The following is a 27,388-nucleotide window of genomic DNA, read 5'->3' on the forward strand; positions in this document are numbered from 1 at the left end:
TAACTTGCACGTTAACCAATAACATATACTAGAAATTACCTCATTGCCATTCTTGCTATATCAGCAAAGTATCTCCTTATCAAGCAATAATAAAACCTAAAACAAGAAGCATCTTAAATGCATTTTCAATAAAAATACGGATTGCAACAATTTGCACAGCATAAAAAACACATTTAAATGCAGATATATATATATATATATATATATATTTCTCTTATGTCCTAGAGGATGCTGGGGTCCATATTAGTAGCATGGGGTATAGACGGGTCCACCAGGAGCCATTGGCACTTTAAGAGTTTAACAGTGTGGGCTGGCTCCTCCCTCTATGCCCCTCCTACCAGACTCAGTTTAGAAAATGTGCCCGGAGGAGCCGGTCACAGCTAGGGGAGCTCTACAGAGCTTTCCTGGTAAAAGTTTATCTTAGAGTATATTTTTTTTACAAGAGGCTGCTAGCAACAGCCTGCCTGCAACGAGGGACTGAAGCAGTGTCCGCCCTGCGGGGTCTGAGCCACTGTATCCGCTGACTGGACATTGAGCTCCAGAGGGGACAGATCACGCCCCGCCACAGGGGAATGCTCACTCCGGCAGCCAGCTGCCACCCCCTTGCAGAGCTGAAGTGTGGCGAGTAAGTCACTGTCCCCGCTTACAAGCGGGGGTCAGTGTGAAGAGGGTGGCTTTAAAGGTAGGAGCGCGGTATTAACCGCGCTCCCGGACGGCTCAGCGGTACTGCGGTGGGGCGCCCTGATCCAGCACCTGACCCTACACTGACCAAATCCAGCCTGTCGGGGTCTGCGGATCTCAGCCAGCAAAGAAATCCTCATGCCAGTATAATCTCACAGAGTGGGAAGACAGCGCCATTAAGGGAGCGGAGCTTCTCCTCAGAGTAGACCCAGCAGCGTTCAGCGCCATTTTCCTGCCTGCAGCTCACTGCTAGTGGAAGAACAGGTCCCTCCAGAGCACCTCCAGCTATCTGTACGGTAACAGGGGGTTGTAGAAGGGAGGGGAGGCTGTGTAAAGACTGTGTCACCTATTAAGGGACACGGTCATCGCTGGTTAGGGTCTCCCTATACCTATAATAGCGCTGTGTGTGGGTTGACTCCAGTCTTTGTGTCTCTTTGCCATTCTTGGGGGAAACTCTGTCTACCCAGTACCCTGTGTGTTTGTGGGGTGATTGGTGGTGTATGTGCAAACATGTCTAGGGACACTGTTTCATATGCTGCAGAGGATTTATCTTCCCAGGAAGACTCCATACCATGTAATCAGGATTGCACTGTTGTAGCGCAGATCCCAGCTAGAGAGCCAGAATGATTAGTCTCTCTGAGGGGGACTATTTCTCAGATTTCTGATAGGGTTGCTAGGACTGAGCATACCACTCAGGTTCTGCAATCCTCTATGGTAGTATGGTCTGATACTGCTTCCTCGGGGTCCCCTGCGGTACATTCTCACAAAAGTGCACTTGCCAAACTTATGCAGGATGACACGGACACAGATTCTGACACTGCAGACGGTGACGGGGATGCGTTGAGGGGGACTGCTTCACTTGCTAAGGGGGTGCAGTTGATGATTGAAGCTGTAAGGGATGTGTTACACATTACTGAGCAGGTAGAGGAGGCCTTTTTCACAGACAATAAAAAGCCCCCCTCACCTTCCCGGCATCCAAAGAATTAAATGCTATCTTTGAAAAAGCCTGGGAAAATCCAAAGAAGAAATTCCAGATCCCTAAGATGGTCTTGGTTGCCTTTCCCTTCCCAGAGGAAGATAGGAAAAAATGTGAGTACCCGCCGATAATCGACGCCTCTGTCTCTAGGCTGTCCAAACAGGTGGTGCTGCCAGTCCCGGGATCTACCGCGTTGAAGGACCCGCAGATCGCAAGGTGGATGCTACGCTAAAAATCCATTTACACGGCTTCAGGGGCTATATTGCGGCCTACTATAGCCTGTGCTTGGATTGCGGACGCGGAATCCAGGAAGAGTGTAAAGGGCCTACCATATACAGGTCAGGCTCTCTTTGGGGAGGCACTGGATGCGTGGATTGCCACGGCTACCGCGGGTAAGTCTCCTTTTCTCCCCTCAGCGGCTCCAGCTATGAAGAAGCCATTTACACCAGCCACGTCACAGTCCTTTCGGCCCGCAAGGTCTAGAAAGAACAAACCTTCGAACACCTTCTTCAGAGGTGGTCGTGTGAAAGGAAAGAAACCTGCTCCCACAGGTTCCCAAAACCAGAAGCCGGCTTCTGATACCCCTAAGTCCTCCGCATGACGGTGGACGACTAGGCCTGGAGGAAGGACAGGTGGGGGCAAGACTCCAGCATTTCAGCCATTCTGGGTGTCGTCTGGCCTGGACCCCTGGGTCCTGGATATAGTGTCTAGGGGGTACAGACTGGAGTTTCAAAATCTCCCACCTCACCGTTTCTTCAAGTCAGGCTTGCCAGCTCTGCCGGTAGACAGAACAATTCTTCTGGAAGCCATACGAAAATTGGTGGTGTCTGAGGTCATTGTCCCTGTTCCGCCTCAGCAGTGGAACAAAGGTTGTTATTCGAACCTTTCGTGGTACCGAAACCGGATGGTTCGGTACGGCCAGTTCTGAACCTAAAGTCTTTGAAATATATTATCTCAGAGAGTTCAAATTCAAGATGGAATCTCTGAGAGCTGTCATCTCAGGACTGACTGAGGGGGAGTTCCTGGTGTCTCTGGACATCAAGGATGCCTTCCTCCACATTCCCATTTGGTCGCCACATCAGGCATATCTCAGGTTTGCACTGTTGGACGATCACTATCAGTTTCAGGCGCTGCCGTTTGGCCTCTCCACAGCACCGAGGATCTTCACCAAGGTGATGGCGGAGATCATGGTTCTCCTCCGCAAGCAGGGGGTGAACATAATCCCATATCTGGACGATCTCCTGTTCAAGGCGTCGTCCAGGGAGAAGTTGTTGCGATCCATTGCTCTCACGACACATCTGCTCAAGGATCCTTCTAACCACAGATGCAAGTCTAAGAGGTTGGGGAGCAGTCGCTCAGGGGGAAACCTTCCAAGGAAGGTGTTTGGATCAAGAATCCCTTCTCCCAATAAACATTCTGGAGCTAAGAGCCGTGTTCAACGTCCTTCTGCAGGCAGCTCACCTTCTACAGGATCGGGCTGTTCAGGTGCAGTCGGACAACGTGACCACAGTGGCCTACATAAACCGACAAGGCGGAACGAAGAGCAGGGCTGCCGTGTCAGAGGTGTTAAGAGTCCTCCTCTGGGCAGAAAGGCATGCGGTGGCGATGTCAGCAATCTTCATTCCGGGAGTAGACAACTGGGAAGCGGACTTCCTCAGCAGACACGATCTCCATCCAGGAGAGTGGGGCCTCCACCCGGAGATGTTCGAGGAGGTAACCGGTTGGTGGGGGCTTCCTCACATAGACATGATGGCCTCCCACCTTAACAAGAAGCTATGGAGGTACTGTTCCAGGTCGAGAGACCCTCAGGCAGTGGCAGTGGATGCACTGGTAACACCGTGGGTGTTCAAGTCAGTGTATGTGTTCCCTCCACTTCCTCTGATACCAAGGGTTCTTCATCTGGTGAGAAGAACAAAGGTTCTGGCAATCCTCATTGCTCCAGACTGGCCAAGGAGGGCTTGGTACGCAGATCTACTGGATCTTCTGTTGGATGATCCAAGGCCCTTACCTCTTTGGGAGGATCTGCTACTGCAGGGGCCATTCACCTTTCAAGACTTACCTTGGCTACGTTTGACGGCATGGTGGTTGAACACCAGATCTTAGCTTGGAAGGGTATCCAGAGTGAGGTTATCCCTACCCTGATTCAGGCTAGGAAGGGGGTAACGTCTAAACATTACCACCGTATTTGGAAGAAATATATTTCTTGGTGTGAATCCAGGAAATTTCCTGCGGTGGAGTTTCAACTTGGACGTTTTCTCCTTTTCCTGCATGCAGGTATGGGCCTGCGATTGGGCTCCATCAAGGTCCAAATCTCTGCTTTGTCCATCTTCTTTCAAAGACAATTGGCTGTCCTCCCTGATGTTCAGACCTTTTTGAAAGGGGTTCTGCACATCCAACCTCCCTTTGTGGCACCAACGGCGCCCTGGGATCTTGATGTGGTATTGCAGTTCCTACAATCAGCTTGGTTTGAGCCTCTGCTGGAGGCTGACATCAAGTTTCTCACGTGGAAGGCTGTCACTCTGTTGGCCTTGGCTTCTGCCCGACGCATGTCGGAATTGGGGGCTTTATCTTGTAAAAGTCCCTATCTGATCTTCCATGAAGACAATGCGGAACTTAAGACTCATCCACAGTTCCTGCCTAAGGTTGTATCAGCTTTCCATATCAACCAACCTATTGTGGTGCCAGTGGCTACTGACTCCTCAATTGCTTCAAAGGCCTCGGATGTTGTGAGGGCTTTGAAGATCTATGTGAAGAGGACAGCTCTTCATAGAAAAACTGACTCTCTGTTTGTCCTCTGTGATCCCAAGAAAATTGTGTGTCCTGCTTCTAAGCAGTTGATTTCACGCTGGATCAGGTTCACTATCCAGCATGCATATTCTATGGCAGGATTGCCGTGTCAGAAATCGGTTAAGGCCCACTCTACTCGTAAAGTGGGTTCTTCATGGGCGGCTGCCCAGGGTGTCTCAGCCTTACAGCTTTGCCGAGCAGCTACTTGGTCTGGTTCGAACACGTTTGCTAGGTTTTACAATACTTTGGCCTCTGATGACCTCAAGTTTGGTCAAGCAGTCTTGCAGGAGCCTCCATGCTCTCCCTCCCGTACTGGGAGCTTTGGTACATCCCCATGGTACTAATATGGACCCCAGCATCCTCTAGGACGTAAGAGAAAATAGGATTTTAATTACCTACCGGTAAATCGTTTTCTTGTTGTCCGTAGAGGATGCTGGGCGCCCGCCCAGCGCTTTGTTTTCCTGCATTGGTTTTATAGTTCAGTTCTACCTGGTTCCTAGGTAAGTTCTGACTTATTTAATGTTTCAGTACTGTTTCAGCCGTTGCTGAGTTTTCCGGCATGTTAGCCGGATTTGTCTGTTGTGTGAGCTGGTATGAATCTCTCCACTATCTGTGTAATTCCTTCTCTCGAAGTATGTCGTCTCCTCGGCACAGTTTCTAGACTGAGTCTGGTAGGAGGGGCATAGAGGGAGGAGCCAGCCCACACTGTTAAACTCTTAAAGTTCCAATGGCTCCTGGTGGACCCGTCTATACCCCATGGTACTAATATGGACCCCAGCATCCTCTACGGACTACGAGAAAAGGATTTACCGGTAGGTAATTAAAATCCTATTATTTATATATATATATATATATATATATATACAAAGAAAATTCTATTACAAATGAACTATTACAAATGAACTCAGAACACAGTTATGCGCTACTGTAAATCAGTATGTCTGTTCTCTAATGAGCTGATCAACAGTACATAAAACTGCAGTGTGAGTACTCAGCAATATATAGACATATCACCCCATGTTGCCTGGTGCCACTTTCTACCTCCAAACAAGTGGTCTGTCGCCTGGGAGTGACATCAGCAAGCTGCTTCCCCATATCCTATTAACAGAAAAAAACATAACAGACAAATATAAGGCTGAATTGTAGCCAGTTACCAGTGCATAAATATTCAGCCTTACATTTGGCTGTTACACTAAGTTTTTGACTATATACTGGTGTGTACTCACACTGTTTTATGTTTTGTCAATGATCTTGAAAAAGGCTCATTAACAAGCTGAATGTTGATGTAGCACATCTCTGTGTGCCAAGCGGTTTCCTTCACTGCCGCACGTTTCAGCGTCCGTCCTGTTTTCTACGGAGGGCAGGCATACTTGGAGAGAGCGCCTGAATGCCCCCCCCCTCTCTCTCTCTCTCTCTCTCTCTATATATATATATATATATATATATATATATATATATATGTGTGTGTATATATATATATGTGTGTATATATATATATATATATATAAAAGCTATTTATAACATCAGATATAAACATACCAAAGCAAAAAAATGCCATTTGGATGATACAAAGCAACAATTACAAAGAACATCACACAACCACAACTTTTTATCTAATATTTTCTTTGTTCTCACATGCTTCCGTTACTTTTTCATGTTTATTTTTTTATGTTATTATTGGCTATTTTCTATAAGACAGAGGGGATGACTCAGTTCTCTGAGAGGTGCATCTGAAATGGCTGCAAAGACGTTCTGCTATGATGTATCTTTGATAATTTTTCCTTGTACCCCAAAGAGATATACAGAAAGTTTAGCTAAGATTGCTTGAGGCAATTTGCGCAACCAAACATCATGGCATACGCCATAGACAATTAAATGTGGTTGTAAATAGAGAACATGTAAAGTAACCACTTAATTGTTGTGCAGAAATGCAGAGCTAATTTCCAGCTGCTGTTCCACAGTCCAGCAGTGATGTAGTATTCTCTATAAGTGCAATGGAATATGCTGCACTATATAAGAAACTGTTAATAAATAAATAATAAATATTCTGCAGTTCTTGCGTCCTGCAGTAATTTAAAATCCGGTGCGAAGAGGGGATGTTCCCCACTGATGACTTAACTGTTCTCTGTACTCAGACTGCAGGGGGAAGGGGGGACATTCTCAGCCACACAGGTGAATTAATATATCCGGGGGAGAAGGAGGACGTGGGTGGTGGTTTATGGCTTCTGGGGGAGAGGGGGTTATAATTAATACCTTATTTTTTGCCACAAGGGTGGAGGTGGAGCGTAAATAGGGATCTAGGAGCGTAAATAGGGATCTAGGGAGCCACATTGGGATATATTACTATTGTGAGAATGTTGGCTAAAGCCACTGGGGGATCTTTCACTATTTGGGAATCTATTTCCATTGGGGTGGGGGTTAGGAAGGGCTAATCCTTCAATGGGTGTATTTTTTTTGGGCTAACACATACTGTATATGTAATTTAAAAAAACATAATGATGACAAAAAAAATGATATATCTATATATCTATATCTATATATATATCTATATATATATATATATATATATATACACACACACACACATATATATATATATATATATATACATCATATAGGAGAGCACTCCCAGAAAACTCACCGATACTGTGCCGGTGCCAGAGGTAGGTATTCCTTATGAGATCCTCTTGTGCACACAATAATCCCGCAGCACTTGGTAAAAACTTTTACAGCGTTTTTACCGAGTGCTGCGGGATTATTGTGTGTGTATGTGTGTATCCAAAATTCAAAATCCCACATTTTTGTTTCCCCTACTGATATAATGACACATATATATGTATATTATATTGTATATCCATATAATATATTTATATATACACAAACTATATAATATATATGTCATTATCTCAGTAGGGGACCCAAAAATGTGGGATTTAAAATTTTTGATAAGGGATACTCAACCTGTATATGTATGTATGTATGTGTGTGTGTGTGTATATATATTGTAGAAGAATGGATCAGTGCGCTCGTCCAGTTCAAGAGAGTACCTTACTGCTTTACTATGGTCTTTCAACCACAATTGGATATGTCAAAATAATTAGTTCAAGATATAATGGATTCTTCCAATCTGATGTTTAGTCAAATAGTCAGTAAACCACACTTTCCCCGCTTTGTCGGGTGGCTGCTCAGTTCTTCAAAAAGTGCCACTAGGTATACGTAGCCCCAAAAGGAAATCTAAAAACAAAGGAAGAAACGAGAGAGCGCCTATGGTGTAGTATTCGTTCGTCAATAAGTTCTGTCACACGCAAGAATAATATTGCGTACCGGATTACGGCTTGACATAAGGCTCGTCAGTCCCCCATTCTTTAGTCCAGGTCTTTACTGGGATCTAGATATGTTTAGGAGACATAAAAAATCGCTATATAGCGTAGTAGTTTTCCGTATGTAGGGTTAAATTTATCACACAAATTTGCATGCGTACCGGATGAATAAGTAATTTATGCGTATCCAATACAGGTACTGTGTCCAGGTATTCGTCGCGGAACTGGTGACTGGACAACCTCTCTCCTTGCAGGTAGACCGTAGTGTGACAGACCGTAGTGTGACAGAACTTATTGACGAATACTACACCATAGGCGCTCTCTCGTTGCTTCCTTTGTTTTTATATATATATATATATATATATATATATATATATACATATATACAGGTTGAGTATCCCTTATCCAAAATGCTTGGGACCAGAGGTATTTTGGATATGGGATTTTTCCGTATTTTGGAATAATTGCATACCATAATGAGATATCATGGTGATGGGACCTAAATCTAAGCACAGGATACATTTATGTTTCATATACACCTTATACACACAGCCTGAAGGTCATTTTAGCCAATATTTTTTATAACTTTGTGCATTAAACAAAGTGTGTGTACATTCACACAATTCATTTATGTTTCATATACACCTTATACACACAGCCTGAAGGTCATTTAATACAATATTTTTAATAACTTTGTGTATTAAACAAAGTTTGTGTACATTGAGCCATCAAAAAACAAAGGTTTCACTATCTGACTCTCACTCAAAAAAGTCTGTGTTTCGGAATATTCCGTATTTCGGAATATTTGGATATGGGATACTCAACCTGTGTGTGTGTGTGTGTGTGTGTGTGTGTGTGTGTGTGTGTGTATGTATGTGTATATATCTATCTATCTATATATATATATATATATAGTTTTTGTTTTCTAATTAATGTGTTAAATATATTTAAAACAAAAAGCCAGGTTTGATGCAATAAAAAAAAATAGTGAAAAAAAAATACAGTGGTTAAAATTCAAGATTTGGGGCTGTTTTATACACTTTTTTCATCAGGATAAGCAAGTCCACTGATTGTGTGCTTTGTCCCATCTAAACGTGATGCCTGCTGACGCTTCAGAATGTGTGTATTGAATGGATGTGATCATTGGGTGTTAAAATGAATGATTTTTCAAGTCTTCTTTAACTTAATAGGGTTTCCTAAATAACATACAGTATAGGACAATATGAAGTTAATTCAATAATCAATGCATTTGTATTTAGTTGAAAATAGCCACAGAAATAGGAGGGAATTCAATTAGCCACAATAACACGTTAACGCATGTTAACACCTTTTGTGCGATAATACCGCTTATTGTCAGTGTGCGTGCTCCTATTTATCACGCAATCCAATTAGAATATCACAAAAAACGTCATTTGTGCGAATATTATTGCTGGTGCTACTGACATTGAGTGTAAGTGAGAATGAGGAAATCTGCCTGTATCCCCCAAAAAGACTAATATAGGATAACAGTATATAAGTCTATTAATTGACATAAAAGTATTTGTGGTTCTTAGAGTGTGTCAAGTTGCTGATATATGCTTTTTTCTATAAAACAGAGAAAAAATGCTATAAGGCAAGTGTTTTTCTGCAAAATAAAATGCTCTACTTAAATAAGGGGTACATCTCGTGGGTATTAGTATATATTTGGGTCCTTTTAAGACACTTTTAAAAAATAATTGCATACACATCTCCCATTCATAAAGCATATACCTTTCCCATAACTTGTACACTAATTTTTTGCATTTGCATTTTTTCATCCAAAAAGTGACATGTCATTACTGGCCAAATAAAAATATAAAACAACTTCAAAGAGCCTAATTTGTCATTAAGGACAGTGCCAGAGTGGTTCTGAACCGAGTCCCAATATTTTTACCTTAAAATAGGGATTTTATCCAACTTTTCATCCGCTCCAGAGGTGGGGAAAAGTTTTTTGCACAAAAACGGATTACACCGGTCAACAAATTTTTTATTTTTTTAAATTGAGTCTTTATTTTAATGACTATTTTATGGTACTCTATAATGAAAAATAACCAAAACCTTCGTTTATTTTTGAAAAACTTTGCTTTTGTCCCCTTTACAATGATCAATAAATATTAACGTTTTTGAATGACCATATAAGGAGAAGCGTGTTTTAGTAAGTAAGGGAGGGGCGAGCAGGGGGAAAGCAAGTGATATTCTGACCCTCATTACATGTAAGCAGTGTGTAACTATTCAGATAGCTAAACCATGTCCATTTCTCAATGCACAGACGATGAGATTTCTGGAACTGTAAACCTTTTATTAATACAGACTGGAATGATTGTCCATATAATATATATGTAGTTCTGCAGAATAGATCACTGTACATGTAACAACTAAGAGAATAAACAGTGCAGGGAAATAAGATACAAGTCTCTGGGGTAGAGGAGACTTAACAAAGCCTGTCAGCAACTCATGCACAGATAACTGAGTAGTAACAAAAATGGAGGATCTAACCCTTTGACCTGTCACATTGGAAAAGGCAGCTAAGCTACATGATCACTTGGGCCAATTTAAAAATAACATGGGTGCATATTCAGAAGAGCAAGGTAAACATTTTTATCAAGATGTGAAAGACTTTGAACATCGTTATCAGGGGCAATACAATGAGAGTATAATAGGGGATTATATTTGAGGGCTAATACAAGAAAGTCCATACAATCACAGAAGAAATAAGAAAAATATTAATTTTTTAACTTTTTTTATATATATTCTGTTACCGTAGTAGTTTGATTAAAAAAAAAGGAAATAAAAGTAATTCAAATGCATAACAAAAGTTTGTTTTATTTTTCCATACAATAAAGTTATGAAAATAGGGACATTTTCGTAAAATCCGTAATTTCATTTTGATAGCTACAAAAGCAAACTTTTTCAGGTGAAACTATTTTATCTTTAATTAGTAATATGGAAGAAATAAAAATCAGATATGCAGAACCCAGACTCAAAATTTGTGTTGACCGGTGTTATTGTGGCTAATTGAATTCCCCCCATACTGTACTTGAACTGTCTTTTAAACAAATTGAGCCCTTAGTCAAGGTAAGAATTCGGTCACTGCCTAAAACTCAACAAAATAACAAATAAATGTTAAAATGTTTTAACTATTCTTTGTAGCTATTTTAGCTTCAATATCTGATCCCTGTCACAAACTCATTACATCCTTCTATTAATTACACTTAGAAGTCACCATTTTCTCTGCTGCTTTGTTTAATATATTTTTTAAATTTTTATTATTCCTAACTTCCTTTGACCCCCAGCCTGTATCCGCTGAATATGGGGCCATTAAAGGGAAATATAGATCTCATTTATCTTTTATTACTGTATTTCAGGATATAATTTCGAGCCCTGACTTCTGATCTGGTCTAACCTCTATCCTTTCATTGCAGCTCTCTCATTAAAAGACTTTCTTTAAGCTTTGTTGGGTTATATTAATCAAATATTCATATTAGTCCATGGTTTTTCCTTCTTGCAGGTATGCTTAATCATCCACCAATACCTACCGCAGATCTTTCTGAACACACAGAACACCTAAAGGCCAACGATAACCTAAAGTTATCTCAGGAATATGAGGTAAGTAGTAAAGTCCGTACACCTTTATGTGGTTCATTTGATGAAGTAAATCTTAACAAGACATTTTTAAGAAATTGAGAGGAACTACGTACAGTGCCCCTAGGGCTGTTTCTAGACAATTTGGGTTCCAGTGTGAGCAATAAAAAAATGCACCCCCCTTCCCCTGCCATAGACTTTCAAAAATGTGATACTCCCCCCCCCCCCCCCCTCCCCCCCATAGACCTAAAAAAAAAAAAAAACGCGCGTGCGCCTGATGACGGGGCATGGCCTCACAGGAAAATACTACCTTACACCTCAGTTTTTGACCCTGCAACAACAGCCCGCTAGCACTTAACCTCCCGCTACCCCTCCTCCATCTTTCCTAGTACTCCACATGGGGGGCGGAATTTTACAGAATGACACGGTTGCGTTGTGACGTCGCGACGCATCTGTGTCATTCCACGTAATTCCAGCCCCCGAGCGGAGGACTAGGGAGGAGGAGAAGCAGAAAGGAGACACAAAGTGCAGAGACGGACACCCCGTGTTGTCGCACGGTACGCACGCCGCAAGAAAGAAACGGCACTGTGTGCCCCCCATCTGTTGCCAGCAGAGCCATATTTCTGAATAATCTATCGTGTGCAGGGGGTATGGAGCAGGCCCCTCCTTGGCCCATGGGCCTGAGTGTAGTTAAAATTAGAGAGATAATAGACTGAAAATCTTAGCTTATTAAAACTGTTTTTAAATATTGCTGCTCCTTACTACACTCACTACACTGTTCCCCTTCTTATTTTATTTTATCTATTATCTACCTTGTCTTTCCCTTTTTTATGCAACGGCAGTTTTCCAACTGTGACAAATCAGTGATGATAATACAGTGGCTGAAAATAATCATACCTTTTAGTATTTTTCACATATTTGCTTCATTGAAATCCCTACCACTGATAAAAATCAAAGAACAAACAAATGTCAGTTGGGCACTGTATGCATTCACTAAGACGACATTTATTAAGTTGACAGCAAATTGTTGATGTTATGATGTTGACATTGAAAGATGTCGACATGAACAAAATATCAATCTATGGCATGTCGACATAAGGAAATGTCAACATCACCTTTAGGGTTAACATTAGTAGTCTGTATTGGAAATGTGCAGTGTTATCATAGTAACAAGTCAACATCATACAGTGGTGCTTGAAAGTTTGCGAACCCCTCAGAATTGTATATATTTCTGCTGAAATTTGGCCAAACTAATGAGACAAAAAATTAGACATGCTAATTTTTTTATTGAGGAAATAACAGTAATGCAAGGGGCGACCATCGATGAGTAAAACCATAAAACATAAAAACATAAATGTCCTGTTTATGAGCATGAACGTATCTGTATAGTCGTTTGATTGCTTTATGCACACACATGTCAATCAAGGTCCCAACAGCCACTCCCATTATCTGATGTCACATAGCTCACGGTCGGGCTGTCTCCTGTTCATCAGGAGGAATATAGGGTGGGACATCATGACGGGACGACTTGGGATTGGCTTGCTTATAATGAGTGATATGGGGAGTGGACACAGTCACTTAAACAATGGGGGTATAAAAACCGGATCCAGAAGGCAGTCGTTTTGCCTTGACAAAGCTTTAGCGAAATGCTGCGTTGGTGAATGCACCAGTGTGCCTAATATGTGCCCCAACTATTAATTAGATTGGCATATGTGAAATGAAAACCTAATGTGATATGCTAATTGTGTGTACCCATAAATCCGCTGGGCATCTGTGCCTTAAATTCACAGGATTAAGCTGTGAATAATATTCATTAGGTATTCAAAGACCAAGAATTTCTACATCATACAGTATATCCAAGGACAATTTATGCTGATTACCTTCCCAATAATATTTGTCCTGTGACAGAGCAAGGACATTTAACAATCCGATTATAACAGCAAAATTGATCATCCTTATAATAAAGGAAAAGGACTTCATGATCAGTCTCCCTGAGTCTGCTGATGTAGTTAGAACAGGGGACCTATTTGTGAACACATTGAATTTGTGTATAAAAATAGATTTAGTCATTGATACATCTATTTTAGATTTCTGATTACTGGAGTTTATAATAGTGGAATAGTACCACTAGATTTTGTGGAAACACACTTTATCTTTGTCAGACAAATAGTGTTGCCAATACACCTATAAATATATTGTCAGATCTGACTGGTTGGAATGAAACCTGGTACCTGTAATGGATCAGAGCAAATGACAATTGGCCATTTGCTCCTAAATGCCATAAAACTGACAAAAATGATCATTCAGACAAATGTGTTAAATCAACTGGATTTAACCAATTTGTATGATTGACCATTTTTGTCTGTTTTCAAGTGTTTGGGAGCAAATGGTCAATTGTCATTTTCTCTTATCCATTACCAGATTTTCATTGCAACCAGCCAGATAAGACAATAAATCTTTAGGTGTATGGCCAGCTGTAATGAACACTTTTTTTATTTTTTGTGAAACAATAATTCTTTATTAGCAACACATAGAGGTTTACTTATAAAGTCCATCTTATTATTAGAAATGATATCATTTGAATGACATTATCACCTTGATGTGATATTCTTACTTGCAACACAAGTATTCTTTCTTTTAGCACAGCCTTTATCTCTTTATCACTCTAAATTGTTAACCCTATTTTCACTTTTTTATTTTTTTTTAACCATATATTAATAAAAGTAACTTTTTTTTTAATTGTCTTTATTAAATTTTCTTACATTTTCCATTATATGCAACATCCAAATTATACATGCATACTCCCATTCATTAATGTTCAAATTGCATTTAAAACAATTCCATATAATTGCACATAGCCGCCCAGCATAGTTTATATAAAGATCTCTATCTTCCCCATCCTCCCCTTGATTGCCATTCCAGGTATAGATGTTATTCTAGTTTAAAAGTGCATTAAGGCATTAGCATTCCTACCTTCTATTTCCCACATTTATTACCTTCTTCCTGAATTCTAACCCACCTTAACCCCTCATATTCCTGTTAGTTTATAAACTATGATTACGGTGTATTGAGCTAACACTTAACGCATACCACTCCCATTAAATGTGTATACTGTATATTTATCCATATACTAAACGCTTATTCGCTTTAGTGCAATCACATACCACACCTATATACCAACCACCTAGCGTAATGTGTACATAACTGTGGGTTAGTGTTCATAAACTGTGTACACTGTCTAATACTGTTCAAAACATATTTAAAAATTGAACTATACTAATACAGTATTCACGTTGTGTGCATTTTCCTGTGGCCACTCTCACTCTTTACAATAAGTGATTTTTACTTTTAAAACCTTACCTATCAATAAACTTAGAGTTCAGAAAGAAGTATGTTGTACTTCATATCTTATACCTCTGTGGTAGCCCTATCCTTTATTATTTCTAATTGCATTATATCAAACGGCCACCACTGTGCTGCTCCATTATACCCACACACATAAGCCGTGCATCTGGAAGGGATCAGTGGGAAGCCGCAGAGGATAAAAGAAGAAAAGAAAAAAAATTAAATACTTCTCTTCTCTCTCCCTGCCCCCCCCGCCCTCCTTCACCCAAGGTCACTATCTCTTATTGGCAAAAATGGCTTTCCCTGGTTATTATCCGTACTTATATTATATTTCCCCTCCACCATCTCAAGTTCCATTTAAACCTAAATTACTATCCTGTAATGCCCCCAACCTCAACTCTCTCCAACAATCACATTTCTCGTAGAATTTACCATTTCGGGAAGAATACATAACTCTCTCATGTCTTATAGTATTATTTACCGAGCCCTCCATTTAACTACTTCCAGGGAATTACTTGACATCCATTCACGAGCAATAATAACTTTGCTTATCATAGTAAGACAAACTATATAACTATTCTTGTTTATATATATTCCTTTTAATCCAAGACCAAGTATGCAGATCCGAGGGTTTAATTCAGGTAATGATGGAATTGTAGACCCTACGTCTCTCCATATTTGTTCCCAGAAAGAGTTTACCATCGGGCATTCCCACATCAAATGCCAGAATCCTACCCTTTCTAACTTGCACTTTGGACATAAAGTATTTTCTCACAGGCGCCTGCTCCATTCATAGATACGGCGTGTGATATACTCTATGAAACACAAAAAAGTGTACCTGTTGATATCTAACGCATGCCGTAGCCTCCTTAATTGTACTTAGGGCCCGAGTCCATTGCTCATCTGGGAGCTGATCCAAATCCCTTTCTCATTTCAATTTAAGATTCTCCAATGCTTCTCCAATGCTTCTATCATTTATTAAAGCATACACTGATGATATCCGCCTCTTGTGACTAAGTTTGTTCAATACATTTTTAACCGGAGAAGATATAACAGGCACTTTCTGCTCAAACTGGACCATTAAGGCATGACATAGTTGCAGATATCAGAAAAAAGCATATTTGGAGATGTTAAACTCCTCCTGTAGTTGTTGAAATGATTTCAAAATACCTACATAGTTGTCCAAGGGAAAACACACCCTTTAGAACCCATATATTATCTTGTAATATTTTTACCAACTCTGGAAAGGCATTTTTATTTGCCATAGAGGAGTATCTTCATCTATATCCTGCCACCTGTAAATATTATTTCTCTGACGTCCTAGTGGATGCTGGGAAATCCGTAAGGACCATGGGGAATAGACGGGCTCCGCAGGAGACTGGGCACTCTATAAGAAAGATTTGGTACTATCTGGTGTGCACTGGCTCCTCCCTCTATGCCCCTCCTCCAGACCTCAGTTAGATTTCTGTGCCCGGCCCGAGCTGGTTGCACACTAGGGGCTCTCCTGAGCTTCTAGAAAGAAAGTTTAAATTAGGTTTTTTATTTTACAGTGAGACCTGCTGGCAACAGGCTCACTGCATCGAGGGACTAAGGGGAGAAGAAGCAAACCTACCTGCTTGCAGCTAGCTTGGGCTTCTTAGGCTACTGGACACCATTAGCTCCAGAGGGATCGACCGCAGGACCCGTCCTTGGTGTTCGTTCCCGGAGCCGCGCCGCCGTCCCTCTTACAGAGCCAGAAGCATGAAGATGGTCCGGAAAATCGGCGGCAGAAGACTTCAGTCTTCACCAAGGTAGCGCACAGCACTGCAGCTGTGCGCCATTGCTCCTCATACACAATTCACACTCTGGTCACTGAGGGTGCAGGGCGCTGGGGGGGGGGCGCCCTGAGCAGCAATAAAAACACCTTGGCTGGCAAAATAGCCATAATATATAGCCCCAGAGGCTATATATGTGGTAATTACCCCTGCCAGAATACAGAAAAAAGCGGGAGAAAAGTCAGCCGAAAAAGGGGCGGAGCCATCTCCCTCAGCACACTGGCGCCATTTTCTCTTCACAGTATAGCTGGAAGACAGCTCCCCAGGCTCTCCCCTGTAGTTTTCAGACTCAAAGGGTTAAAAAGAGAGGGGGGGGGCACTAAATTTAGGCGCAATATTGTTTATACAAGCAGCTATTGGGGAAAATTCACTCAGTGTTAGTGTTTATCCCTACATTATATAGCGCTCCGGTGTGTGCTGGCATACTCTCTCTCTGTCTCCCCAAAGGGCTGTGTGGGGTCCTGTCCTCAGTCAGAGCATTCCCTGTGTGTGTGCGGTGTGTCGGTACGGCTGTGTCGACATGTTTGATGAGGAGGCTTATGTGGAGGCGGAGCAGATGCCGATAAATGAGATGTCGCCCCCTGTGGGCCGACACCAGAGTGGATGGATAGGTGGAAGGTATTAACAGACAGTGTCAACTCCTTACATAAAAGGCTGGATGACGTAACAGCTATGGGACAGCCGGCTTCTCAGCCCACGCCTGCCCAGGCGTCTCAAAGGCCATCAGGGGCTTAAAAACGCCCGCTCCCTCAGATGGCAGACACAGATGTCGACACGGAGTCTGACTCCAGTGTCGACGAGGTTGAGACATATACACAATCCACTAGGAACATCCGTTACATGATCCCGGCAATAAAAAAATGTGTTACACATTTCTGACATTAACCCAAGTACCACTAAAAACATAAAAAAAAAGGGTTTTATGTGTGGGGAGAAAAAGCAGGCAGTGTTTTGTTCCCCCATCAAATGAGTGAATGAAGTGTGAAAAAGTGTGGGTTCCCCCGATAAGAAACTGGTAATTTCTAAAAAGTTACTGATGGCGTCCCCTTTCCCGCCAGAGGATAAGTTACGCTGGGAGATATCCCCTAGGGTGGATAAGGCGCTCACACGTTTGTCAAAAAAGGTGGCACTGCCGTCTTAGGATACGGCCACTTTGAAGGTACCTGCTGATAAATAGCAGGAGGCTATCCTGAAGTCTGTATTTACACACTCAGGTACTAGACTGAGACCTGCAGATAGTGCTGCTGCAGCGTGGTCTGTAACCCTTTCAAACAGGGATACTATTTTACGAACATAAGACGTCGTCTTATATATGAGGGATGCACAGAGGGATATATTTGCCGGCTGGCATCCAGAATTATTGCAATGTCCATTCTGTCAGGAGGGTATTAGAGACCCGACACTGGACAGGTGATGCTGACTTTAAAAGGCACATAGAGCCTTATAAGGGTGAGGAATTGTTTGGGGATGGTCTCTGGGACCTCGTATCCACAGCAACAGCTGGGATAAAAAAAATTTACCTCAGGTTTCCTCACAGCCTAAGAAAAGCACTGTATTATCAGGTACAGTCCTTTAGGCTTCAGAAAAGCAAGCGGGTCAAAGGCGCTTCCTTTATGCACAGAGACGAGGGAAGAGGGAAAAAGCTGCACCAGTCAGCCAGTTCCCAGAATCAAAATTCTTCCCCCGCTTCCTCTGAGTCCACCGCATGACGCGGGGGCTCCACAGGCGTAGCCAGGTACGGTGGGGGGCCGCCTCAAAAAAATTTCAGCGATCAGTGGGCTCGCTCACAGGTGGATCCCTGGATCCTTCAAGTAGTATCTCAGGGGTACAAGCTGGAATTGGAGGCGTCTCCCCCCCCCCCCCCCGCCGTTTCCTCAAATGTGCTAGAGGCCATTCACAAGCTGTATTCCCAGCAGGTGATAGTCAAGGTACCCCTACTTCAACAAGGCCGGGGCTACTATTCCACACTGTTTGTGGTACAGAAACCGGACGGTTCGGTGAGACCCATTTTAAATTTGAAATCCTTGAACACATACATTAAAAAATTCAAGTTCAAGATGGAATCGCTCAGGGCGGTTATTGCAAGCCTGGAGGAGGGGGATTACATGGTATCCCTGGACATCAAGGATGCTTACCTACATGTCCCCATTTACCATCCTCATCAGGAGTACCTCAGAATTGTGGTACAGGATTGCCATTACCAATTCCAAACACTGCCGTTTGGACTGTCCACGGCACCGAGGGTCTTTACCAAGGTAATGGCAGAAATGATGATACTCCTTCGAAAAAAGGGAGTTTTAATTATCCCGTACTTGGACGATCTCCCTATAAAGGCGAGGTCCAAGGAGCAGTTGTTGGTCGGAGTAGCACTATCTCGGGAAGTGCTACAACAGCACGGATGGATTCTATACATTCCAAAGTCACAGCTGGTTCCTACCACACGCCTACTGTTCCTGGGGATGGTTCTGGACACAGAACAGAAAAAAGTGTTTCTCCTGCAGGAGAAAGTCAAGGAGCTGTCATCTCTAGTCAGAGACCTCCTGAAACCAAAACAGGTATCGGTGCATCACTGCACACGAGTCCTGGGAAAAATGGTAGCTTCTTACGAAGCAAAATTCCATTCGGCAGGTTCCATACAAGAATCTTTTAGTGGGACCTCTTGAACAAGTGGTCGGGATCGCATCTTCAGATGCATCGGCTGATGACCCTGTCTCCAGGACCAGGGTATCTCTACTGTGGTGGCTGCAGAGTGCTCATCTTCAAGAGGGCAACAGATTCGGCATACAGGACTGGGTCCTGGTAACCACGGATGCCAGCCTTCGAGGCTGGGGGGCAGTCACACAGGGAAGAAACTTCCAAGGACTTTGGTCAAGTCAGGAGTCGTCCCTACACATAAATATTCTGGAACTGAGGGCCATTTACAATGCCCTAAGTCTGGCAAGGCCTCTGCTTCAAAACCAGCCGGTACTGATCCAATCAGACAACATCACGGCAGTCGCCCATGTAAACTGACAGGGCGGCACAAGAAGCAGGATGGCGATGGCAGAAGCCACAAGGATTCTCCGATGGGCGGAAAATCACGTCTTAGCACTGTCAGCAGTGTTCATTCCGGGAGTGGACAACTGGGAAGCAGACTTCCTCAGCAGACACGACCGACACCCGGGAGAGTGGGGACTTCATCCAGAAGTCTTCCAACTGTTGGTAAACCGTTGGGAAAGGCCACAGGTGGACATGATGGCGTCCCGCCTAAACAAAAAAACTAGATATTGCGCCAGGTCAAGGGACCCTCAGGCAATAGCTGTGGACGCTCTAGTGACACCGTGGGTGTACCAGTCGGTTTATGTATTCCCTCCTCTGCCTCTCATACCAAAGGTACTGAGAATAATAAGAAAACGAGGAGGAAGAACGATACTCGTGGTTCCGGATGGGCCAAGAAGAGCTTGGTACCCAGAACTTACAGAAATAATATCAGAGGACCCATGGCCTCTACCGCTCAGACAGGATCTGCTACAGCAGGGGCCCTGTCTGTTCCAAGACTTACCGCGGCTGCGTTGGACGGCATGGCGGTTGAATTCCGGATCCTAAAGCAAAAGGGCATTCCGGAGGAAGTCATTCCTACGCTGATAAAAGCCAGGAAAGAAGTAACCGCAAACCATTATCACCGTATTTGGCGAAAATATGTTGCGTGGTGTGAGGCCAGGAAGGCCCCAACAGAGGAATTTCAGCTGGGTCGTTTTCTGCACTTCCTACAGTCGGGAGTGACTATGGGCCTAAAATTGGGTTCCATTAAGGTCCAGATTTCGGCTCTGTCGATTTTCTTCCAGAAAGAACTGGCTTCACTGCCTGAAGTTCAGACTTTTGTAAAGGGAGTGCTACATATTCAGCCCCCTTTTGTGCCTCCTGTGGCACCGTGGGATCTCAACGTGGTGTTGAGTTTCCTGAAATCACATTGGTTTGAGCCACTTAAAACTGTGGATCTGAAATATCTCACGTGGAAAGTGGTCATGTTATTGGCCTTGGCTTCGGCCAGGCGTGTGTCAGAATTGGCGGCTTTGTCATGTAAAAGCCCTTATCTGATTTTCCATATGGATAGGGAAGAATTGAGGACTCGTCCCCAGTTTCTCCCTAAGGTGGTATCAGCTTTTCACTTGAACCAACCTATTGTAGTGCCTGCGGCTACTAGGGACTTGGAAGATTCCAAGTTACTGGACGTAGTCAGGGCCTTAAAAAATTATATTTCCAGGACGGCTGGAGTCAGGAAAACTGACTCGCTTCTTATTCTGTAGGCACCCAACAAAATAGGTGCTCCTGTTTCTAAGCAGACTATTGCTCGCTGAATTTGTAGCACAATTCAGCTGGAGCATTCTGCGGCTGGATTGCCGCATCCTAAATAAGTGAAAGCCCATTCCACGAGGAAGGTGGGCTCATCTTGGGCAGCTGCCCGAGGGGTCTCGGCTTTACAACTTTGCCGAGCTGCAACTTGGTCAGGGGCAAACACGTTTGCTAAATTCTACAAATTTGATACCCTGGCTGAGGAGGACCTTGAGTTCTCTCATTCGGTGCTGCAGAGTCATCCGCACTCTCCCGCCCGTTTGGGAGCTTTGGTATAATCCCCATGGTCCTTACGGAGTTCCCAGCATCCACTAGGACATCAGAGAAAATAAGATTTTACTCACCGGTAAATCTATTTCTCGTAGTCCGTAGTGGATGCTGGGCGCCCATCCCAAGTGCGGATTGTCTGCAATACTTGTATATAGTTATTGCCTAACTAAAGGGTTATTGTTGAGCCATCTGTTGAGAGGCTCTGTTATATTTCATACTGTTAACTGGGTATAGTATCACGAGTTATACGGTGTGATTGGTGTGGCTGGTATGAGTCTTACCCGGGATTCAAAATCCTTCCTTATTGTGTCAGCTCTTCCGGGCACAGTATCCTAACTGAGGTCTGGAGGAGGGGCATAGAGGGAGGAGCCAGTGCACACCAGATAGTACCAAATCTTTCTTATAGAGTGCCCAGTCTCCTGCGGAGCCCGTCTATTCCCCATGGTCCTTACGGAGTTCCCAGCATCCACTACGGACTACGAGAAATAGATTTACTGGTGAGTAAAATCTTATTTTACATACCTCCAAACCAACAGTATCTGCCTTAAAATATGGGGCAAATTTTTTTCCCACTGTCCCCGAAAGTAAAAACATGATTGGGGAGGCAACTGATTCCATCCTCTCGATTATCAGATCTGGAAGCATTGATCTCTCTGGATTCATTATCCAGCCAGATAGTTCGGCCACCTGTGCTGCCATACTGTATAATAGAGCCTCAGATTGGGTAGGCTCAAACCTCCCATGTTCTTTTCCCTATAAAGAGTTTTCATCACCACTCTAGCTGGCCTAGCCTTCCATATATAAGATGAAATCATGCTTTCTACCAGTGTAAATATCTTTTTAGGTACGTATAACGGAGAATGCTGCTGCACATACAAGTACTTGGGGAGAATACTCATTTTAAAAAGATTTATCGTTCCCAGTACAAACAGAGGTAATTTTTTCCTTTTTTTAAAACTTCTCTGTTACTGGATTGATATTTTGTATTACATCATCTGTAATCTTCGGTGTAATCCAGATACCCAAGTATTTGAATCTAAGTATCCATTGCAGACAATGCACCTCTTGCAGCCCCTCCGGTATGTGCCCCGATATTGGGAGAATATATGATTTTTCCAAATTTATGCATAGACCTGAAAAAACCACAAAGGTTTCAACAGGTCTCAGCATTTTCCCTACTAAGATATCTGGGTCTTCCAAAAATAACAACATATCGTCTGCATAGAGTGATATATCATCTTCCATGTGCCCTATCCGCAAACCGCGGATCCCTGGATCAGCACGTATGCGGCAGACAAGAGGCTCTATGTCCAATGCAAACAATGCCGGGGACAGTGGGCACCCCTGTCACGTTCCTCTAGCCAAATGAAATGGGTCTGATACATACCCATTTACAGATATGCACGCTGTTGGTTCGGCGTGCATAAATTGGATCCATCTTATGAATCGGGGGGCGAACGCAAATTTTTCTAGGCTTGCCCATAAATAGCTCCACTCTACTGAGTCGAAAGCTTTGGTGGCATCTAATAATACCACCACTGCCTCATACCCAGCCATACCACCTCCCTGCAGCTGACAGAATAATCTTTGTAGATTTTGTCTTCCCTGGCATAAAGCCAGATTGGTATGGATGTATTATCGACATTATTACTAGATTTAATCTCAACGCAAGAATGTTAGCTATTATTTTTACATCTGTTGTCAAAAGTGAGATAGGTCTATAAGACTCTAAACATAAAGGGATCCTTCCCTGGCTTTGGCAGCCCCAAAATAATTGCCTTCATCATAGAGGGAGAGATCGAGTCCCATTCATATAATGAGTTAAATAGCTCTAGTAAGTATGGAAAAGAAAATTCCTTACATTTTTTATAAACTTCTGCTGGAATTCCATCAGAGCCCGGAGCGCTAGATGATGGAAGAGAGGATACTGCTCAACCTCCTCCAGTATAAAAGGAGCCTCCAGAGCTTCAATCATCTTTCCTCACAATTTAGGAAACTTTATCTGACCTAGGTAACCATATAATTGTTTCATGCTATATGTGGTCTTAGTTGAATATAATGAAATATAATACTCCTTAAAAGCATCAGCAATTTCCGACATTGTAAAACACTCCTGCCCCTGGAGGTTGCGAACACATTGGATCGCCCCATTATCACTTTCCTCCCCGGCCAGAAATTCCAGATATTTTCCTCCTACTTCAGCTTGAGAATATTTTATATGCCTATTAAATAACACCCTTCACTTTGCTTTATCATGGAGGCAGTCCGACCACCCCCTCTGCGCATCCAACTATTCCTCCCTAATACTTGGCAGAGCTGAAGCTACATACTGTATTGCATCTCTAATTTTTTTAATTTTTCCTCCAATTGATTTTCCTCCTTCCTACTTCCCATCTTAATCCTAGCTACTTTTTTGATGAAAGTTTCACGCATATATGCTTTCAAGGCATCATGTTTGATAGCAGGATTACGGTGGGATGAATTCTCAAAATGTTCCCACTCCACCACCAGATCCAATCCTTCCCCCAATTGAGTCATCCAATATGGATTTAACTTCCAAAATGATGCCCCATTAGTATTTGTTAGCTCTATATTTAAATACACAGGGAAGTGGTCGGATATACCCCTAGACAAATACCCAACTTCTGTAACCATTGGACCAAGGCATGTAGAGACTAGGGCCAAGTCTATATAAATAAAGTATGATAAATTGCAGATTGACATGAATATTTAGCGGCTGTGAGATTACGTACCCGCCAAATATCTATCCAGCCTAGTTCTTCTATAAATCTTGCATTCCCGACCACCTATCCAAACTATTATCCATAACATTGTTATAGTCCCCAATACTTGTTACTGGTGTATCTGGTGATTGGTTAATAAATAATGCCACCTGTAATTGAAGGGGAATATAGATTGCTAACAAATGCATTAAAATTTTGATTGATCTTGGCTCTTAAAAATACAAACCTTTCCCCTGGATCTACAAGACTAGATTCCAGATCAAACCTTACTGATTTTTAATAAGGACTGGAACTCCCTGGCATTATTGGAGAAGGCTGCATGATACATATGTGCAATCCAGGGCTTTTTAAGGGATAATTGTTTACTACCACTTAAATGTGTTTCCAATAAACAAATTATATCAGCTTTATATTTTTTTAGTCTGGCTCATAACTAAAGCCCTTATTATTTTATCATTAATTCCCCTAACATTTCAGCCCAGTATTCTTACTTCCTCTCTCGCCCTATTCATCAAGAGAAGAGTATATAGTTATCACCCAGGCTTAGGTACATGTGTTCTATTGCAGCAGACCTCCCCTTTATATATTCTATGGCTAGTATCCACTCTAATTCTAAGCATTTCCCCAAGCAGCCCCGGGTGGCCAAAGTAAGAGGGAGGGATAAAAGAGAGAGAAAAACAAAACACGACAACCACGTATTTGCTGAACAGCACAGACGTACTTTTACCCACTCCTAAAAAACATCTCAAGCTTACTTTACCTTCCCTCACCCTACCTAACCCACCCAATATATCCACTATCCTTGCGGAACACCTAGATCCAATTCCACAACACTCAGTCTCTACTCACTTTCCCCACTCAGCAGGGGGGATTTAGGAAACAACCTATAGCTATATGCGACATGGAGTAAAACTCTCTAACCAAGGATTTATTCCATACAATTATTAGCCATCAAATCCATTTATCTATGATTTACTGCTACTTTATCACTAACCACTAACCATTGCTCTATTAAGCAAACCACCAATTATATCTTCGGCAGATAAAAACTGTACACCAGATTATTCATATCTAACATTTCTTTTCAAGTGTCCTTGGGTTTCCATTCCAATCAATCCTCTGCTTCTTTAGCAGAGGTGAAGAAATATGTAGAGTTATTACTACTCTCAGGCAAGCTCGGTACAGCATGGAGTATTGTATATTCCTCTCTCGATTCTTACGCTTAATTTGTAGAAATTGATGACTGCTTTTCTGTACATCTTGAGCAAAGTCCGGATAAAATTAAACTACGTTATTATCAAACTGAACTACACCAGCATTCCGTACCAGCCGAAGAATAGTGTCTCTATCTCTAAAATGCAGCATTCGAGCAATAAAGGTCTTGGTGGGAACCCCAGGAATAGAAGACCTGGTAGGTACCCTATGGGCTCGTTCCACTAAGAATTGGGTACTAAAAGCTTGCCTGGTGAATAATCTGATTAGCCACTCCTCTAGGGATTTTTCAGGTGCCGTCCCTTCCACCCTTTTGGGCAGTCCTACCAGACGTATGTTATTACGTCTTAGCCGTCCATCCATGTCGGATAGTTTGCTTGTATAACAGCCACTTGATTTGATAATTCCTCAACTTTTTTTTTTTTTAATAAAGTATTTTTATTCAGTAAAATGAAGAGTAAGGTACAGACATTGCAGACCAATAGCATATCACATACATCAGTCATATCAGAACTTCATTTATGGTACAAATTAACATCAGTGGATTAACTGCTATGTCTATGAGGGAGTGAGCATGCATTTCGATTTTTCGGTCTTTTATGATCCGCAAGATCCGCAACCATTATGTACATCTCCATTAAAAAAAAAATTAATTTTTGCCCTTAAGCTAACCAAGAAAAGAACAAATAAACAGAACAAACATAACTAAAACAAAAAATAGTAAGCACCTAGATAGAAGCGTAGGAAGGAGCGATCATCTGACTCAGGAGCACAATAGTCAAGTATATGCTTAGGCGAGCACGCAGGGCTCCACTGCCAACCATCTTAAACGAATATCCTTAAGCTGTAAGTCATTTATGTGGTATCACTTCAGTTCACACTGTGATTAAGGGACCAGTTGGGAATGGGGGGAGTTCAGCCATGGAGACCAGACTCTTTCAAATTTGGCTGAAGCGTTTTGCTTCATATATATATATATATATCTTTCTTTGAATATTGTATCGTTAACCAGGGACTTGAGCGCAGATATTAAAGGGCCACCAGGGGCCATCCAGAGCCTCGCAATGCAAACCTTAGCCAAGGCACATACATTGCGAGCATAAAGACCCACCGAAACAGGCATAGAAGTAGAGCCCTCCATCCCCAAAATACAAAATTGCGGGGTAAGCAGTCCGCCAGTCACTCCCGTATTCTCCAGGATTGACCAAACCCCCGACCTGAACATCCGCAACCTCGGGCAGTCCCACACTAGGTGCCAGAATGTACCCGCATCCACCCCACACTTAGGGCAGAGGCCAGTCCCACCAGTCCCAAAAGTAGCCAGCCTAGTTGGAGTTATATAAATTCTATGTAGAATGAAAAATTGAATTTGCTGATATCTGAGAGACTTGGTAACTGTAGCAGGATATTCCAGAGCAAGGGTCCAGTCCTCCTCAGCTATTGGACCTATATCCTCCTCCCACTTTCCACGGAGACGTGTCAGAGGGTCCGCATGGAGTTTAGCCAGGAGATATCCATACGCAAGGGAGACCATCTTAGCCCGACCCAATGTAGCCACAAAGGTCTTGATGGGAAATGGGAGGATTCGTGGGGGGGACTCAGCAAATTGGGACTGGAGGGCATGACGAAGTTGAAGGTATCTGAAAAAGTAGGAGTTGGGTAAAGCAAACTCATCTTTCAGCTGCTGAAAGGATTTGAGTACGTTATCTAGGTAGAGTTGGGATATAGAAACCACCGATCTAGGGGCCCACACCTCCCGTCCCTCAAGTGCATGTAGTTCAGGGAGCCAGTCAGAGTACCAAAGGGGGGTATCTGGGTCCAGGTCGTCGTACCCCAAGAGAACTGATAATTCCTCAACTTTATTATTAATAGGTAGCGACTTATCCTCCAGATCCGATATTCTATTTTCTATCTCACCGACTCTCTCGCTCATATTTTGAAGCTCCTGGCGAAGCAACGATACATCTGCTTGAACATGCCCAATTTTGTCTGTAACCCTTGTTCTGAGGCTGCTATAGCATTCAGAATTTGTTGAGTATAGTCAGTATAACTGCTGCCATCTGCCCCCTGTTCTGGCTATGAGGGAGTGGGAGGGTCAGATGCAGTCCGTGTTTGTGATCTTCTTGCATATTTTTCAAACTTGGCTGCTGCATTTGCTGCAGCTCCTGTGTTCCCCATTCTATTAATCAGCACGTACTCTGCACTGCTGCGGAAATTATGGTCCAGACCAAGGGACCCAAGATACCCTCTTTCCAAGTGGATGAAAAACACACAGTCTCTTACAGCAACTAGGGGATTTAACTGTTA

At 42.7% G+C, this 27,388-nt stretch overlaps 1 protein-coding gene across 15 annotated transcripts in view; it reads left to right on the forward strand.

The window, feature by feature from the left end:
* Positions 1 to 27,388, forward strand: part of PTPRS (protein tyrosine phosphatase receptor type S) — a 752,553-nt gene that overhangs the window by 589,090 nt on the left and 136,075 nt on the right. For all 15 annotated transcript variants that reach the window (XM_063914875.1, XM_063914874.1, XM_063914881.1 and 12 more), the window contains one exon: positions 11,291 to 11,388. In XM_063914875.1, coding sequence (XP_063770945.1) covers positions 11,291 to 11,388 — 98 coding nt within the window. The remainder of the gene's footprint in view (positions 1 to 11,290; positions 11,389 to 27,388) is intronic.

Source organism: Pseudophryne corroboree, chromosome 1 (assembly GCF_028390025.1).
Source record: "Pseudophryne corroboree isolate aPseCor3 chromosome 1, aPseCor3.hap2, whole genome shotgun sequence".
Classification (NCBI taxonomy): Eukaryota; Metazoa; Chordata; class Amphibia; order Anura; family Myobatrachidae; genus Pseudophryne; species Pseudophryne corroboree.